Consider the following 18,889-nt stretch of genomic DNA (forward strand, 5'->3'; position numbering starts at 1 on the left):
CATGCCGTACCATGCAGTGGAAAAGCGCCATAACATGTGTTACTGCTTAGTTTTTTAAAAAACATTATTTTTCACATAATTTACCTTTATTCTACACCGCTCTGTCCCTTCTCCTATAAAAATGTGCTGATGATTTCCTGGTTTTATGAAGCCCCTCCCTCAGAGATACGCAATGGGCTCTGATTGGTTAGCTGGCCCAGTGTGTTGTGATTCTCTTAACTGCCAGTGTGCGTCTAAACATCACGACCCTCGCCTTAGTGGCATGTGCTCCGGTTTTATTGTAAACAATGACGTCACCAATATTGCTTATCAATTTGAGCCCGATTGAGACGCAGAGGATATTAGTGAAGAGGATCGCGCAGAACCTGTGCAAGCACACGGCTCTTAATGGTATGTTTTTTGTTTGTTGTTGTCTCATACTTTTAGATATGCTGTTATTTGTAAATGCTTCTGCTTATGTTAGTTTTTAATATACGGTTTTATCCTGATTAAAGCTTTAATACAGCACGGCAACCATGTGCGCGTCCATGTTTAACACTTTTCATACCTATGTGAAAAAATATCTGTCTGTCTATACACATAAAGTGTATATAATTGGAACACAGTTCATTGAAGGAGCTGTGACGAGTTGATAACCTGAATGAGAGAGAGAGAGAGAGAGAGAGAGAGAGATGCAGAGCAGAGTGTGTGCAAAGCAAGGGATGCGAGGAACAGGATTAAGAACCGCTGCTTTAGAACATTGATTTTGAAACTTGTGAATCCATTTGCCCCCTTTGTTGCATGTTCCCGGGTGCGGGGTTTATCTGGGTTTGTTACGTCACAAACCTGGGACCTAACTCGCTGTAGTCCCTACCAGCCATTTTTGTAGGCATTAAACTGCCATCATTTTAAAAGACGATATCTCCGTTTGCATTGAACTTTCAGCGTCGTAACTTTTCAAAAATTGTTTATGCTCAAACAACAACATTATACACTAACTAACTTTAAAAAAGTCGCAATCAACCACCCCTTTAATGTGTAAGAGCCTGAAGAACAAAGATCCAAAGGTCAAATTAGAGTTAGAAAATAGAGGGAAAGAAAGGAGGGCTCTAAAAAAGAAAGCATGATGACAGGCAGCAAGATGGATGGAAAGACTTAAAGTGGAGAAAAACTTGAAAAATCAAAGGTGAAGAAGTGAAGGAAGTTGAGACAGACTTTCATAAAGGAGCATCTCTGAGCAGGTGGGAAACTACAAAAATAGCAGATGATAAATAGTTGAACAATGCGAGCAAGCAAGAGAGAGAGAATTGCAATGTGCCGCAGTGACCCAAGCCGACTGTAAAAGGTCAGTGGATAGTCAGTGCATAGTCTCGAAGCACCGCAGCTTTTCCAGAAGCATTTCCACTGCCCTCTATTCTCTTCCAGCGTCGCATGAGTCTGTGGTGCTCCGCCGCTGATGGTGCTTCAGAGATACGGAGGTCGCCAGTTAGATCGCCTCTCCTCCTCCTGCAGGGCGCCTCATCATTTCATTCTGAGAGCGAGAGGCTGGTGACAGAAGTGCAGGGATGGATACAATGACATGCTGTGAAGAAAGACAGGCAGGGTGGAAATAAAGAAAAGGAGGAGATAAGTGGGTGGATGATTAAAGAGGGGGAGCGATGTGCAATTGCTAATCACATCTGAGGCAGCAGCCATTTTAAACTCTGCTTAGTTCGTATTCCTTGAAAGAGGCTTAAGGGATCCGAATGAAAAACAGCTGATTGGTGACTAGTCTTTGATTACTGACTCTTACACACATAAACAAACACACAGCACCCCTCAGAATCATACTTGTGCACACACACATACCTCACAGGGAAATGTCTCCCAGTAAAACCGCAGTAATCCAGCCACTATTTACTGTGAGGGTTTGGAGTTAACAGTTTTTGGTCACAGGCCAGTGCCCTGTGCTTCCTGTAGCACACTCTGTTTTAATTACTTTCCTCTCGCTCTCCTTAAACACTTATTCCCAGCCCTGATTATACACACACGCGCACACAGCAGCTCCAGTGTTTGTTTAAATTGAAAAGCTTCAGCTGTAGACTGCATGCAAAGTCATTACTGTAATACAAGACGCCATCAGTCATTTTAGCAGCTAGACGGAGCCGCCCGACCAAACAAACAAGCTAGAAAAAAATGAGCCCTCTGATTCTTTAGCTCGGTGAATTATTTGTTTTTCCCTGAGCTCAAGTTACAGAGTTAGCCCACCGTTTGGTGAAAACACCATGACTGTGTAATTATGGCTGCCCTTGTAGCATTAATGCGTCCTCACACGTTCACCGGTTGAAGTTGCGCCTGCTCGCATGTCAATCGCTTGTGATCCCAATCATGGCTGCCGCACCAAAACTCAATCAGTGCACTGCGGCACTTAAACACGCATTGTGTTGCTCGCACAGGAGCCACACAATCAACCTGCAGCCTGTATTTACAATCCAAAGCCTCAATCAGACCCTCTTTATGTGCTCGCTTTACAATATGTATATACTACCAGGGGCTTCAGATCTCTGTGGATGAATATGGAGTAGATAGTAACGTTGTGTTCCTGTCAGCACACATGATAGCTTAAGTTCCTCTTTTATCCCAGCATACATAGCATTCAAACAGTAAAACAGCAAGGTCATGGGTTTGATTTCCAGGGAAAGCAAGTGCTGATGAAATGTGTACCTTAAATGCATGTCGCTTTGGATAAAAGTATTTGCAAAAATGTAACATTCATGTGATCGTTTTGAGAAATGTGTGCTTCTATATGTCATCAACAAATATCTCTATATTCTTGGGCTGCACAATTAATTGTATTTAAATCATGATCACAATTGATTTTTCTCAACCATAATTGTCTGCAATATTGGCCCACTTGTTATTTATGCTGACATTTTTTTTTTTTTTTTCATTTGACATTTCCATTATTTTGCATTGGTAACAAGCCTCCACAAACGTTCAAACTTGGGTTTGCCATATGTTAGCAGTTTAAATGCCACAATCAGAGCTTTTCTTAAATATAGATACATTTTCCACCCAGTGTTTTATGCAATTTCCCAATCTGGCAACCGTGTGCTCTCTCTGCACTTAACAAAAAAAAAAAAAGACAATGTCTGAAAACAACAACAAACTTGTATGTTGGAGTTTAGCGATCTCCATTTTGATGTTTTCATCAAATGAATGTGCAATACAGCCAGTCTTACTTCCTTCACAAAAGTTGCTTGTCTTATTTGCTCTGACTATGTCTGTGACACATGAATTTATTGAGCAACCGCATTTTTTATTTTTATTTTCTTATAGAAAACTGTTAATGTAATTTGGAATTATTGGAATTCATATTTTGAATTTCACTGAGATTTAGATTTTGAGAGAAGCTACTTGAGGTTTTACCAGTTTTCATAAAGTATTGAATGTGTTTAGAAGTAAATCAGGAAACTAGATGTGGTAGAATAAACCCTGTATATGAGTTGACACACTCTTGATTTGTGCTTATTTGAAAGTGCAATAATTCTGATTTTAAAAAAATCAAATGAGAATAATCATGATTAATAATCTAGGTTATAATTTTTGAGAAAAATGATTGTGATTATTACCTTCACCATTATCGTGCAGCCCTGCCTGTGTACAATATATTTAAAATACCAGCATGTAGTGAGACCAGAGGGAGGCTGATGTATTCTGTCCTTCTCTATTTATTTACTCTGAAGTTTTCTCTCTGCTCTACTTGTTAAACAGGGATTTAACATGGTTATGGCACAGCAGCAAGAGCTTTTTTGTTGAAAAACAACAATTAATTAATGCTATTCACTCCATAAATTTCTTAAAATGCATAGCGCCTTTTATAACAGAATGCTTTCTGTTTGCTAATGATCATCAAACTGCGAGGTTCAGCATTTAGTAAGCATTAGCAAAACGCCTCAGTCCAACAGCCCTCAGAGAATGTTATGGTGCATCCTCTTTTATAGCTTTTACAATTCCAAGGGAAGATCAGAATGACTGTAAAACATTTCCTGTCTATAAGATCATCTAAATTCAGCCCCAGACCAACAGAAACTTGAATAATAATTTGCAAATATGTGTGCATGATCTGACTTCAGGTTAGCTGCCATGTGTTTGGAGGGTGGTTTAAGTCCGCAAAATTGCTAATATATTTATGTCATAGACTCATACTATAGTTCACCCAAAAATGAAATCCACTGTTGTGTTGTTCTGAAACTTTCTTTCTTTATTCTGTGGAACTCAAAAGAAGAGATTTTGAAGAATGTTTTTTTTGTTAATACATTGAAAGTCGATCACAAAAAAAAGATGTTTTTCAAAATATCTCTATAAGAAAATCATACAGGTTTTCAAACTTTCATTTTTGGGTGAACTATTGCTTTGAGGAGACCTGCTATATATGTAATAAGCCTTAGCAAAATTAGAACCAATAGTGCAATAAGTGCTTAGAAATTAAAATTTACGTTTCACGTGATATTTTCTCTAAATCTTTTTAATTGTGAAACATCAATAAATTGATTGTCACTGCCCCTTAAGAACATTGATTCTATCTAGCCATTCTCCAGGAATACACACACAGTTACTCACAACCCCCTGAGGCCAACATGCCACAGTTACAGCCCCTTCCTATTAACATCAGTGTTCAATCAATCCAATGAGACAGACCCTGTGACTCAACATGGCCTCATTCTACTCTGAGAAGATTAGGGTGAGCAAGTCAAGTCACCATTATCTTTACATAAGCCACAATCACATTACAGTTGAACTGCCTCCCGCAATCATACACCAATCGATATAATACATGACCGCCAGATGCGTGCCTGCAGTTTCAGAGCGAAGGCTCAAGGGAGTTTTCAGTGGAGATAGATAAACACTGTCCACACAGAAGTAAGGAGGCACTTGAGTTTTGTGCTTCATGAGGATTATGAACAAATCCCTCAGGCCAAGAGCTGCCGCATAAACCATCTCCGTTTATCAAGTGGGACAACCACTACAAAAATAACACACCTAGTCCATTATGGTGCCAAATGTGTCTGTTTTTTAAAGAATGCATATATTTGTGAATATTTTATAAACACAATGGGATATTTTATATATTATAAGATTAAATAAATGTGCCACCTCAATGTTTCATGTGACCCAGTTTGTTTCTTTACAAAACCTTTCATTTTTATTATTTAAAAATAATGTTAGAAGCAAGATTCACAGAGACTTTTTTTTTAAGTATATTTTTATATTTTTCCTCTATTCCCCTCTCAAATTGTGATCCAAAGCAGTATGTGTCATCACATATAAAGAGACCAATTACCACCCTGCCATCTTGGTTTTGAAAGACTTTGAAAGCTGACAGAAATGCTGCATCTGGCCGAGCTGAAGTGATTAGACCGAGGTGTTTTGTGCTGACTGAGCCTCAGATGGTACTGGAGGTAATGAAGCGATTTATGGTCAGTTACAGGTTGGTGGGAGTGGAGGGGGGAGTGATTTTGTGTTGGAGAAAACACACTGGAACTCAGAGAATGACAGGGAAACACATGCTGTTGGGAGTTAAACATTTAGTTAAACTGCTTTACATGACTTTATTCCATATCAATCTACACGTTATACACCATAATAACAAAACAAAAAACGAATTTATGAAATCTTTGGCAATTTATTTTAAAAAAACATTGCGTAAGTATTCATACTCTTTTCTGTGACACTTAAAATTTAGCTCAGGAGCATGTCAGTTTTGCTGGATCATCTTTGAGATGTTTCTACACTTTGGTTGGTGTTAACTTGTGGCAAATTCAATTGATTGAACATGACTTGGAAAGGCACATACCTGTAAATTAGGGCTAGCTGAAAAAGCATATCAGAGCAAAAACCAAGCCATGAAGTCAAAGGAATGGTCTGCAGGATTTTGTTGAGCAAAAATCTGGGGACGTCTACAAAAGATTCTGCTGCATTGAAGGTTCACAGGAGCATGTGACCTCCATAATCCTTAATGGAAGAAGTTGGGAACAACCAGGACTCTTCGTAGAGCTGGCCAAACTATCCATGATTATAGAGTATATGGAGATGGGAGAAACTTAGAGAAGGACAAACATCACTGCAACACTCCACCAGTATGGCCTTTATGACGGCATGGCCAGACTCAATCCTCTCCTCAGTGAAGACACATGAAAACCCACTAGGAATTTGAAGAAGAAAAAAACACCTAAAGGATTCTCAGACTGTGAGAAACAAGATTCTCTGGTCTGATAAACCTCAATTACAAACAATAATGTCTTGGATCACCTGACCAAGACTATCCCAGTGGTGAAGCACGGTGGTGGCAGCATCACGCTGTGGAGGGTGTTTTTAAGCGGCAAGGACTGGGGGACTTGTCACGGTAGAAGGAAATATATCCATAATGAAAAGCTAGTTCAGAGTGCTCAGAACCTCAGACTGGGCAGAAGGTTCCCCTTCCAACAGAACAATAGCCCTACGCACACAGCTAGGACAATGCAAGAGTGGCTTATGGGCAACTTTGTAAATGCCCTTGAGTGACTCAACCAGCTCGGACTTGAACCCAGACAAACGTCTCTGGAGAAACCTTAAAATGACAGAGCCATCCAGCCTGACAGAGCCTGAGAGGATCTGCAAAGATGGACAGAAAATACCCAAATGCAGATGTGCAATGCTTGTTGAATCATACCGACAAAAAAACTTGAGGCAGTTACAGCGAATGGGGCTTCAGCTTCAGCTTCAAGTACTGAGTATAAATACTTATGCAATATAATTATTTCAGTTTTTTCCTTTTTAATATTTTTTCTCCAATAAAAAGCTTATTAACTTTTAATAAAGTTATCTCAAATCTGTTTTTCCTTTGTCTTTATGGTGTATGAAGTGTAGATTGATGTGGGGAAAAAAGTAATTTAAAGCAGTTTAACAGAAGGCTGCAGCTTCATGATGGTGATATATAAAACAGTATAGCTCTGGGTCTCAGCTTCTCTTTGTTCTGTTGGCGTCCTTCTGTTCGTTTCATTCTCATTCATTCTGACATGTTCTTCTACGTGTCTTCTCTATCCGTATCCTGTAAGACATGTAGTGAGCATTTACCATGACGAATGACTCATCATTCAATAGTAATGTGGCTTTGATCTGGTCCTTGTCAAATGTATGTCTCTCTACTGTCTACTTCACGTTATTGTGGTGGCCAGTCAGTACGCTGTACAGCATTTTTGTGTGGAGGCCTGTGTTCAGCATGTAGGCTGAGTCTCCCAGGCTTTTCTGAAGCTCCTGTCTTAGTGGGTTTCCAAGATGCGCTTTGATCACCGGTGCCATGCTGTGCTCTGACTTACACGGGCTAATCAATGTGCACAGTAGCCTTACCCTGCCCTCTGACCCCTCCGTACTCCAATTAGCCGTCATTCTGTGACCACTGCTGCCAACCTGCCAATCACCTTCAGTCCACACCTACACCACACGTCTGCCGTCTGTTACCTCCTGCTCTCTCTGCCCCACTGCCTCATGCGCTGTCAATCAGATTGAAACTTCCCCTTTAAATTCAGCTGGTCAGGCTGTCAGACCACACATTTGTTTTGTCTTGCTGCATTGTCTCGTAATGTCCATCAGGAAGTACAGATGCCCAGCAATGATCCCTAACACGTGTCAGTACAGGCTTCCTCTCATTCATGCCCACAGTGGCTGATGCACTAAATTATTAGCTCTGTTCTGACGGATCCGCTAAGGCGTCTTTTCTTGCTGCTCAAGGACAGGATTCTTTTTCTACAGTTGTAAACTCTGCGTGAAAGGAAATTTACTTTTTAAATGAAATTAAAGCGCGTGTTTTAATCCTGTTAAATCTTTCTGTTCATTAGGATGGGAACTTCGCCCAAACCCTGTCTGTAAAGGCACCGGAGAATGCTAAGAAAGTGGGTCAATCTGCATTCGTAGACTTCGGTGAGTAGTAGCATATCGCTGTGTGCAGCCCATTTGTGTTATGTTTAGAGGTGGCATTACATGCATGCACTCCAGTACAACCAAACACTGGCTGTGATTTCTGGGATAATTCATGCATAATATGCTCAATTCTTATGCAGTTCCGAATCTGAAAGTAGCCCTGAGTTTCTAACGGCGATACATGCGCAACAGAGTTTCAACGCACACACATGGCGCCAAATTGAATATTAGCTCCTGTGGAATCCTATTAAATATTAACAATACAAATTTCCCCTTTCCAAAAGCATCCCACTGATAGCAGGGATGGCACCGGCAGTGAAATCTCACATAACATAAATGATTGATAAGCAAAGAGAAATGACCTAAGACTGAATGTGTTCAAGTGAGCTGCATCTCAGGAGCTTGGCCTTTATATTCAAAGCTAACTGATCTGCCCAAACAAGAGCCCTTCTCTGCACTCGGGGAAAAAAGTAATTTAAAGCAGTTTAACAGAAGGCTGCAGCTTCATGATGGTGATATATAAAACAGTATAGCTCTGGGTCTCAGCTTCTCTTTGTTCTGTTGGCGTCCTTCTGTTCGTTTCATTCTCATTCATTCTGACATGTTCTTCTACGTGTCTTCTCTATCCGTATCCTGTAAGACATGTAGTGAGCATTTACCATGACGAATGACTCATCATTCAATAGTAATGTGGCTTTGATCTGGTCCTTGTCAAATGTATGTCTCTCTACTGTCTACTTCACGTTATTGTGGTGGCCAGTCAGTACGCTGTACAGCATTTTTGTGTGGAGGCCTGTGTTCAGCATGTAGGCTGAGTCTCCCAGGCTTTTCTGAAGCTCCTGTCTTAGTGGGTTTCCAAGATGCGCTTTGATCACCGGTGCCATGCTGTGCTCTGACTTACACGGGCTAATCAATGTGCACAGTAGCCTTACCCTGCCCTCTGACCCCTCCGTACTCCAATTAGCCGTCATTCTGTGACCACTGCTGCCAACCTGCCAATCACCTTCAGTCCACACCTACACCACACGTCTGCCGTCTGTTACCTCCTGCTCTCTCTGCCCCACTGCCTCATGCGCTGTCAATCAGATTGAAACTTCCCCTTTAAATTCAGCTGGTCAGGCTGTCAGACCACACATTTGTTTTGTCTTGCTGCATTGTCTCGTAATGTCCATCAGGAAGTACAGATGCCCAGCAATGATCCCTAACACGTGTCAGTACAGGCTTCCTCTCATTCATGCCCACAGTGGCTGATGCACTAAATTATTAGCTCTGTTCTGACGGATCCGCTAAGGCGTCTTTTCTTGCTGCTCAAGGACAGGATTCTTTTTCTACAGTTGTAAACTCTGCGTGAAAGGAAATTTACTTTTTAAATGAAATTAAAGCGCGTGTTTTAATCCTGTTAAATCTTTCTGTTCATTAGGATGGGAACTTCGCCCAAACCCTGTCTGTAAAGGCACCGGAGAATGCTAAGAAAGTGGGTCAATCTGCATTCGTAGACTTCGGTGAGTAGTAGCATATCGCTGTGTGCAGCCCATTTGTGTTATGTTTAGAGGTGGCATTACATGCATGCACTCCAGTACAACCAAACACTGGCTGTGATTTCTGGGATAATTCATGCATAATATGCTCAATTCTTATGCAGTTCCGAATCTGAAAGTAGCCCTGAGTTTCTAACGGCGATACATGCGCAACAGAGTTTCAACGCACACACATGGCGCCAAATTGAATATTAGCTCCTGTGGAATCCTATTAAATATTAACAATACAAATTTCCCCTTTCCAAAAGCATCCCACTGATAGCAGGGATGGCACCGGCAGTGAAATCTCACATAACATAAATGATTGATAAGCAAAGAGAAATGACCTAAGACTGAATGTGTTCAAGTGAGCTGCATCTCAGGAGCTTGGCCTTTATATTCAAAGCTAACTGATCTGCCCAAACAAGAGCCCTTCTCTGCACTCTATAATCTGTTTCCTCTGATCTCTTTCTCTTGTCATTTTGGAAAATGTCACTTCAAGCTGTTATGGTGTTTTCACAGCAAAGAGCTTCAAAGGATGTGAGTTTTAAGCAGGATGGCGGTTTTCATTTGACTCCCAATCAGTCAGGTGGTTATTATGCGTTTTGAGGACTGTAGGCATCAGGGTTATTATAGTTAACTGAAATTAAACCGTAAAAAATGTACTTGAAATAAAATAAATGTTAACGGAAATAAAAAAAAGATAACCTTATTTCATTTCAGTTTTGATGTACTAAAATAACTTAAGATGAAAATTAATAAAAACTAAAGACATAAAAGTAATGAAATGGCAAAAACACTAAATTACTAAAACTTTAATCAAAATTAAAATAGAAATAGAAATTTTAAAAATAAAGACGTATTCAAAATAATACAAAACTATAATAGTATTTCAATTATACTAAAATAACTTTTTTTAAGCAGCTGTTGAATTCCTGTTATCTCATTTTCTTTTATTCTTCATTTTCTGCAGATAAAATTGGCATGAACTGCTGCACCCTTAAGTGTGGTACTTTTTTTTTTTTTTGGAAAAATCTCCATTGACATGAATGTTTAGCACTGGTAATGTAGCTGACGGTGATGACACCCCTTAAATATTTTCATACTGAATTGCAATTAGCCTTCTTTCTTGCATTTATTTGCATACTGAATCATTGGCCGCCTTTTGAATGCACTTTTTTTAATGTAAGAAGTTAAGAACGGACACGGACTGAATGAGACTTCCGGTATTATTCACTTCCAGTTATTTTACCCATGTAAAATCAGTCTGTAATACTGCTTTACATTGCAAACAGATTTTTTAATCATATTATTTTAAAGTATTATCATAATTATAAACGCACTGGTTTGTAGTGCAAATAGTTTTACCATTTACTGCACTTTCAGGTTCAAGTTTTTTTACCAATAAGTTATTTACCAATTCATTAGCAAAGCTGCTAATGAGTCGTAAGTCTTGCAGATTCAAATAAATTAGCTTATTTCCACTGTGCAAAATAAGGTCCATAGCCGGCCTGAGAATAAAAACAAGAAAGCAAACAACCTTCTTAAGGCTGGAATATACTACACGACTTTTAAAATCTGACCAGATTTTAAAACACTGGGCATCTTATACTTACCGACTTCGTAATAGTCACAGGGGAAAAACTGGCCATCATACACTAAACAACTGAGGATCACACACTACCAGACGTTACTACCAGTTGTTTCAATCACAACAAACTCATGCAGAAACGCGTGCCTTGTTGCTAGGAGATGTGTGACAAATGAAAGCGATATGTGTTCTAAAATCGGCAAAAACATGTTTGATATCCTCCGACTGGATGGAATTATAGTCTGAAGCTAAAAAATCTGAGTCTGACACCATCATACACTAACACAATTTTCTATGAAATCTGTCAACTCAAATCTGCAGACTGGCTCTGACTTTTGCCAACTAGAATCATCTTCTCTAGACAGTAAATCGGCGGAAAATCGGGGCAAAAATCGTGTAGTATATTACCGCCTTTTAGTTTTAGGAAAGACAAGCCACCACAAGTATTAGTGCCACCACAGCTATTAATGCCGTTTTATAGTGAACAGCAGCTGAGATTTTCATTATGTGACATTGGAAGGTGACAAATTAATCATATGAGATAAAACAAATTCACTGTGTTTCACTTAAATGCAAAAGAAGGCTGTATTTAATTTCCCATTCTAAAGGAAACCTTGAAATATAACCTCATGTGTAGGTGAAATCTGTGTTACACTGTGTTCTGGTGTTCAAGCAATGCTGTTTGCCTGGTAAGCAGGATGTTGGGACATACATGGCCTTTGTAAGCTGCCCTATGATTATGACATCTTAAACCTTTGAGGTGCATCGTCTCTGACCTTTACTGCTTCACAGAAATGATGTCACAGTGACGGTCTGGAATGCAAAGCGAGAGGTTGGGTGAGTTGAAAGATATATATATATAGAGAGAGAGAATGAGCTGTAGACTGTGATTTAGGATGATAAATGATGTTGGGGATGGAAAGAGACGTGCATGCTAGAGCAGCCCTATTCTACATGTATGCGCCGTCGTACCCGAGTCAATAATAGTGGCTCACACAGAAAAAAGGCTTTATTGGATTAGTGTCAGGTGCTTGCTCTGGAGACAGGAGTGTGAAGATCTTTGCCGAACCCTAATGATCAACATCTGTCTCCGCTTTGTCCTTTTCCATCTTCCTTTTCTGTTTTTAGGTTCCCTCCAAAGCTTTTAACTTCCTTTACCACATGCGCATTTCACCACCGTCTAGAACTTGCACGCAGGCATCAAACTGTCAGCACCAATTAGCTGCAGTAGTGTGTGAGTGTAGGAGCCTGTAGAGTCATTATGAGATGATTTGGTGTGAGGAACAGGCTGCAGCTTCATGATGGTGATCGTCTTTGACAGGATAAAGCGTGGCAGCGGATGGACACTGGGGGTGAAGACAAAAACACACCATTTCCAGCAGCATTCTCACCCCCTCACACACACATGCAATACAGGTGAATCATAGCGATGCTGCTCCCATTAAGTGGGTGGTAATGGGAAGTGAATGGCTTCTTCTGAAGCCAAGAACACATCCTGACATTATACGTTCGGTTGGCTTGAGTGGGCACTGAAAGCATAGGTTCCGCCGCGTGTCGCTTTCTATAAACAGCAGAAGGCTTGGCCCTCGGGGACGTGGGTTTGGTTTAAATGGTTTAATATCATCAAAGCAGTAGCCTTGATTTATGTTTTTGTTCTACCTTTTTAACTGCTAATGTTTGAATCGGCATTTAATTAGGAAAAAAAATTGGGTTTGCGGCACCTGCGAGCAGAGATACGTGTTAAATTTGACCTACGGTGAAAGAAATTGTGAGTGCGAGGCACTTCAAAGCCTCATTTCAAATGAACTGAATGAAAGGAACGTGGTATGCGGTGAAAGGTATATGTTGTTCCCGAGAAGTGAGAGGAGGTGGGAGGAAGGTGGGAAGAGAGTCAGAGTATATGTGCGAGGGAGGGAGAAAAGGGAGGGTCCGCTTGTTTGATTTGAAATGGGTGTTATTCTGATCACACTCCTGGCTGTCAGTTATGGCACGGCTCTCTTCTCCGTCCCGCACCTAAGTGGCAGATCAAAGATACACCCCAGTGACCTTCTTCTCTCAGCTCCTCTCCTCTAGCGCACTCTCTCTCCGTTAGTGTTCTCCAGCCATCCTGCTCTGCTCCAAACACTCCAGCAAAACAGTTATGGCAGTCACTGCATGCAAAAGGCTCGTGGTCTGGTTTAAATCGGCCGTAAAATAATTTCTTCGATTTCACTGACACAAGGTAATAAACTATTGTCAGAAAAAACTGGAGATCTGATTCCGCAGCATTTTAAAGACCACTTTGAAATCACAACACTAATTTGATTTTATTGGCAGCACTATTTTTGACACTAAGGAATAAACAAACAAATATACTTGGTTTTGTGTGAAAAAACTTGACCTTGTGATGTTACACTACCTTTCAAAATTTGGGGTATTTTTTTTTTTGTAACAAAGTTAGTACTTTTATTCAACAAGGATGGATTAAATGTATCTAAAGTGACATTAATGACATTTGTATTGTTTCAAATAAATGCTGTTTCTATTATTCAAAGAATCCTGAAAAAATCCTATAATAAAAATCCACTGAAATGTTTCATGAGCACCAAATCAGCATATTAGAAGGATTTCTGAAGGATCGTTTGACACTGAAGACTAAGGGCCCTATCTCGAAATCCTTGAAAATGCTTGAATTTTGACAAGTGTTTTCAAGGTTTGAGAAGTGCTTGAATTTTGGATAAAGTGCTTGAAACTGCTTGAAATTGCAATTGCTTTGGTTTTATAATAATTTGCTTTATTACTGAATAACGTTAGTTCACTTTCTAGACAAAATGTTTTTTGCATAAAATGAAAACAGCTCCACTCGACTTGCTTGTGTGGCTATAGTGTGATCTGTCTGTCTTTATTGACGCGCGCCCTCTGATGGAGCAGAGCGGGAGATAAAAACATGTCGGGAGGTTGCTGCTTCAGTCAGTGTTGGCTTGAAAACGACAAATACAAATTATGTTTAAAATAATGTAAGTCTCCTGTAAAGTCTGCTTTTTTGTGGGAGAGTCTGCACTTTCAAGACGTGTAAAAGGTAAGCAAAAATGCCCATGGTCAGTTAAACTATGTTAAAGACTGTCACGATTAAAGTGAAATAATAAAATAAACATTTCAAAGTCAAAACGCAGCGCGGGTGTTTTTATAATAATGCATCTCTGAAGTGAACCAACTGCCTTGAGAGAAGTTTCAATGGTATTATCGTTTCATCTCACCGACGTACAGTATAATGTCTGATAAAGTAGAGTTTGTGAGCCAGCGCTGCTTTGTGTACAGCCATTACTGGGGAAACAGCTGTATTCATGCAGTTCCAAAAGCGCCACACTACTTTGTCAGACAGAACCTCACATTTTAGCCTTTAAAGGTGGGGTAAGTGATTTCTGGTAGCCAATGTTGATATTTCAAATCACCAAAACAAACATGCCCCTACCCCAAAAGGGTCTCGCCCCTATTTTGATAGCTCCGCCCCACACATACGTACACAACCCGCCTTCTTTTGTTCCGCAGACGTTTTTTCGTCGCTCGGCTCGGCTAATGTCCATCCTGTGCACTGAGCATTCTCTCGTCCCCATCATGAGTAGACACGCCCCTTACTGCTGATTGGCTACAAGCTTGTTTTGGTACTCGGCCCGGCTCAGTTTTCTAAAGCGTTTTTGAAAAAATACATACCCCACCTTTAAACTGTTTTTAAGAAAAAAAGAAAAGAAAAGGGATGAGTCAAAAGTGTAAAGATTATTTTTAATTTAAAGCGCACACATCTTACGGTCTAATTTGTTTTTATTTTTGAAGGCACATTAGCTTTTTGTTCTGAACAAAAACAGTAGACAGGCTTATTGAAAATGCAAATTCATCCTCTGAAAAGTCTTTATACTTTTGACTCGTTCCTCCTTTGTTTAAAAAAAATATTTTAAAGGCTGAGGTTTGTCAATTTGAGGTTTGTTACTTTATACAACTCTTTCTATTTGTGAAAACCTGTAGGAACTGCAAATCATGTTTTTTGAAGTCATTTTATGGTTTAATATGTTACAATATACATTGTCCTATCCCACTCATACAGTATTTATTTTATTTTTGCAGGGTAAAAAGCCTTAAATATTATTTTAAAAATCCTGCAGATACCCTGTAAATTCTTTCTTTCTTTCTTTTTTATTTTATAATTTATATACTGTATGTTGGCTATTTATATTATGCAATGCTATATGCTATCCAGACCGGTGGTTTTTAATAGCACAATAACATCTGATTTAATGTGAAAAACTCAAGTGTGTGTGTGTGTGTGTGTAAACATGTCATTTACCACAGTTTAAAGTGCTGGAAAAGCTTGAAAATGCACCTTGAAAGTGCTTGAAAAGTGCTTGAATTTGAATTTGGAAAAGGTGTAAGAACCTTGTATAATACACCCGGCGCAAGTGTTTTTTTGCTAGTATCATCACGACACAGTTTTCACTTTCACGTCCTGCACCACCCATGGGCGTGCTGGTCTGAAAACGAGGTGTGTTTAGGTGCATTGTTGGCACGTTTTTGAGGCAACTTAAATAGACTGCGCCATTGACCAACTAAAACCTGGTCTAAAGTCAATGGTGCAATTTTTTTTTGTTGTTTAAAGAGCGCATTAGTAATATGCGCCTATAGGCGGGTCCACAACGCATGTACACTTCTCTTATTACACACACAGGGCAGCAGCACACAAACATTTTTAAATATGAAAAAATAAAGGATTAAAATGTAAAAGGTTATTATTATTGTGTACATAAATATAAGAATGCCTACATGTCATAATGGATAGCCTTGGAATCCGGCTTGTCCCGTAAATGGTCTTCTCACACTCTTTAACCTCGTGCACAAACAGATCCTTGCAAGTTTCCTTGCTAGAGAAGCATTTTTCTGCTTGCAAATTCTGCCATGTAATTAGCGAATCCAGCATGGCGCGAGAGGAACTGGCTTTTAAAGGGAATGGGAGATGAGACTCTGATTGGTTTATTGCACGTTACACCCTAAACACACCCATTACTCATTAAGAGAATAGGGACAACCCTTTTAGACCATTTTCCCGTCGTTAAACTAGCAACAGTGGATTCTGACACGCCCTAAGTGCACCTGTGCTGTGTGCTTTAGACCATACGCTTATATCATTAAAATAGGGCCCTAATAAATTGAGTAATGGCTGCAGAAAATGTAGCTTTGCCATCACTGGAATAAATTGTTTCAAAATATATTAAAATAGAAAATTGTTATTTTAAATTGTAATATTTCACAATATTATTGTTGTTATATTGTTGGTCAAATAAATGCAGCCTTCTTTCAAAAACATGCCGACCCCAAAGTCTTGAACGATAGTGTAAAATGGGGGAAAATTTGGTGCTGTTAAAGGAATTGTTGCAGAGCCGATCCTCCCTATACGCAAAATACGCAAGCTGCGTAGGACCCCCGAAACACCAGGGGGCCCCCTTGCTCTAAAAGATGATTTAATTTTAAGCTTCGTTTTTGAATTTGGCCAGTGATTATGAAAACATAAATGATCATTTCTTTTAATGCGTTCCGCTGTCGCCCTTTATACGTAAAAATCTGTCAAATCATGTAATGTGAATGTCGTACAGTCTTGCTCGAGACTAAAAAACGAGTTGAAAGCGTACCGAGCCACGGAAGAGACACTGTTTCTCAAGCGCTTTCCGCAAGCGCGATTTGAGACGGAGTGAAATGCGGACAAATGCATTTCATTTATTCGTTCATAACCACTCATACCCCACATACTAAAATCCAGTTCAGAATCCAGATGAGGCTTGATCAGAACTGCAAGAGTCACACCCTCCAACACATGTACAGTGCAAAAGTATTATAATTCATGAATGTGCACTGTCAGAATGTAGTCAGTCTTGACATGGATGTGTCATTATGAATGCACAACATATGTTAGACAAAATTCTCCATCTGCTCTATCAGGATGGTAATTGCTCTTTTCTTTTTTTTACATGTGACAGCCAAATGCATTATTCATTAGCTGAATGATAGTCAATACTAGGGCACTGTCAGGAAGGTAGCAAATGGCAGAGATGTCCTCTTTTACCATTTTTTTTCTTGCTTGAAGTTAGTGTCACATGTAATGTGATGTGGCATTTAACTCCCAGTCATCATGACATAAAGAAGTTTGTGTGTGTCATGGAGGGCTTTTGCTGTTTTTCTACGGCTACTAGACGTGTGCTTGTGTACTGTATAGCAGGAAGCTGAAGTCATTAGTGGCAATAAGCAACTGGCTCGTACTCCTACTGTACGATTACACATGCTTTGATTGTCAAACAGACACACAGTCGAATTCAGTCTCTCCTTCTGCTGACGTACTGAGAGAGAAAGCTCTTAAAATACAGAAAACAAAAGCAGCATAGATTTTTTATCTCAAGAATGGAAGGCAGCTCCACTCTGATTGGTGGTGATAAAGGGATACTGTATGTATGAGGTTTTGCTTATATTGTATAGAACAAACATCCCTACTTTTAAGTCAGCTACACTGTGGGGATCAGCACACAAAAAAATGGCTTATTTAACATACTAAGTACTGTATTAATTCAAACTGTAGGTTAGTATTTTGCTAAATATTTTTTAGGGCTATGAGAGATAAGTTGATAACTGAAGATATTAATTAAATATATTTACACAACAAAACACAATAAAAATAACACATTGACTGAATGACTTTATTCGTTTCATTTTGTTTTCCAAAGACTGGTCAGAGTTATTTTATTCTGTTCGTCTCTCTTTTCTTGCAGCATATATCTATTCAAGAATACTTTGCATTCTCACCACTGTCACATTCAGCTTATTAACTGGGTTTTGTAAAGCAAAATTATCTGTACAAATTTCTTTGTGCATCTTTCTTGCAGAGTATATATTGGTCTCTGTACATTTAAAATATATATTATGGCTGTCACAATATCAGATTTTATCTCTTTTATTATCATGTCCAAGAGAATTCACGGTCACACTTTATATTAGGTGGCTTTAAAGGGGTCATATGATGCAATTTCAAGTTTTCCTTTCTCTTTGGATTGTTACAAGCTGTTCGTGAATAGATAAGATCCCTAAAGTTGCAAAGACTAAAGTCTCAAACCCAAAGAGATATTCTTTATAAAAGTTAAGACCTCCTAAAACACCTCGTTTAAACGCCCCCACATGTCTACGTCACTGTGTGGGAAGATTTGCATAACGCCACACAACTGTTCACGCAAAGAAAGAAGGTGTAACTTTTATTCTCACTGTAGTATTGTTGCCGCCGCCGCCATGTCGTGGAGACGCTGTGTGTTTCATTGCGAAAGCGAAAATACTTTGTTTGGCCTTCCAAAAGAGGACACAACTAGAAATCAGTGGTTAAGTTGTATTTACAACACACAGTTGAATCCAAACAGTTCAATCCAAATATTCAGAGGTGTGCAGTGCATTTTATGGAGGACTGTTTCCTGATCCTGGTAGAGTAGACTACAATGCCGGCTGTTCTGACTCACAGCCTGTAAGTACGTTTTCATATTTAAAGAATTTGCCACTGATGATTCAACGTGAGTTTTGAGCAGTGTAGAGTAGCACTTGTTTGTCGTTTCTCCGATCACAAATGCAGACATGGTTTTATGTTTACATGGCGCGATACGCAACGCAACGCGTAAAAACACAGTATAAATCATTATAATCTGTAAATATGTCCCCACTGGATAAAACAAATCCCTCGTTTGTAATGGGTTTAATTGGTTTTGTCTCGTCGCACCGGCCGGGACACGGCATCACAGTATGGTAAGGGGCGTAACACTTCCGTCACACGCTTGAGGTATTCGGCCAATCACAACGCACTGGATAGCTGGCC

General features: G+C 39.6%; 1 protein-coding gene across 1 annotated transcript in view; it reads left to right on the forward strand.

Moving 5' to 3' along the window:
* The window catches only part of LOC107660666 (T-cell immunomodulatory protein-like), a 156,619-nt gene that overhangs the window by 46,200 nt on the left and 91,530 nt on the right, over positions 1-18,889 (forward strand). Inside the window, exon 8 of the mRNA XM_016450054.1 lies at positions 7,836-7,917. Within this exon, the coding sequence (XP_016305540.1) occupies positions 7,836-7,917 (82 nt within the window). The remainder of the gene's footprint in view (positions 1-7,835; positions 7,918-18,889) is intronic.

This window comes from Sinocyclocheilus anshuiensis, unplaced genomic scaffold, assembly GCF_001515605.1.
Source record: "Sinocyclocheilus anshuiensis isolate Anshui unplaced genomic scaffold, SAMN03320099.WGS_v1.1 scaffold1879, whole genome shotgun sequence".
Taxonomy (NCBI): Eukaryota; Metazoa; Chordata; class Actinopteri; order Cypriniformes; family Cyprinidae; genus Sinocyclocheilus; species Sinocyclocheilus anshuiensis.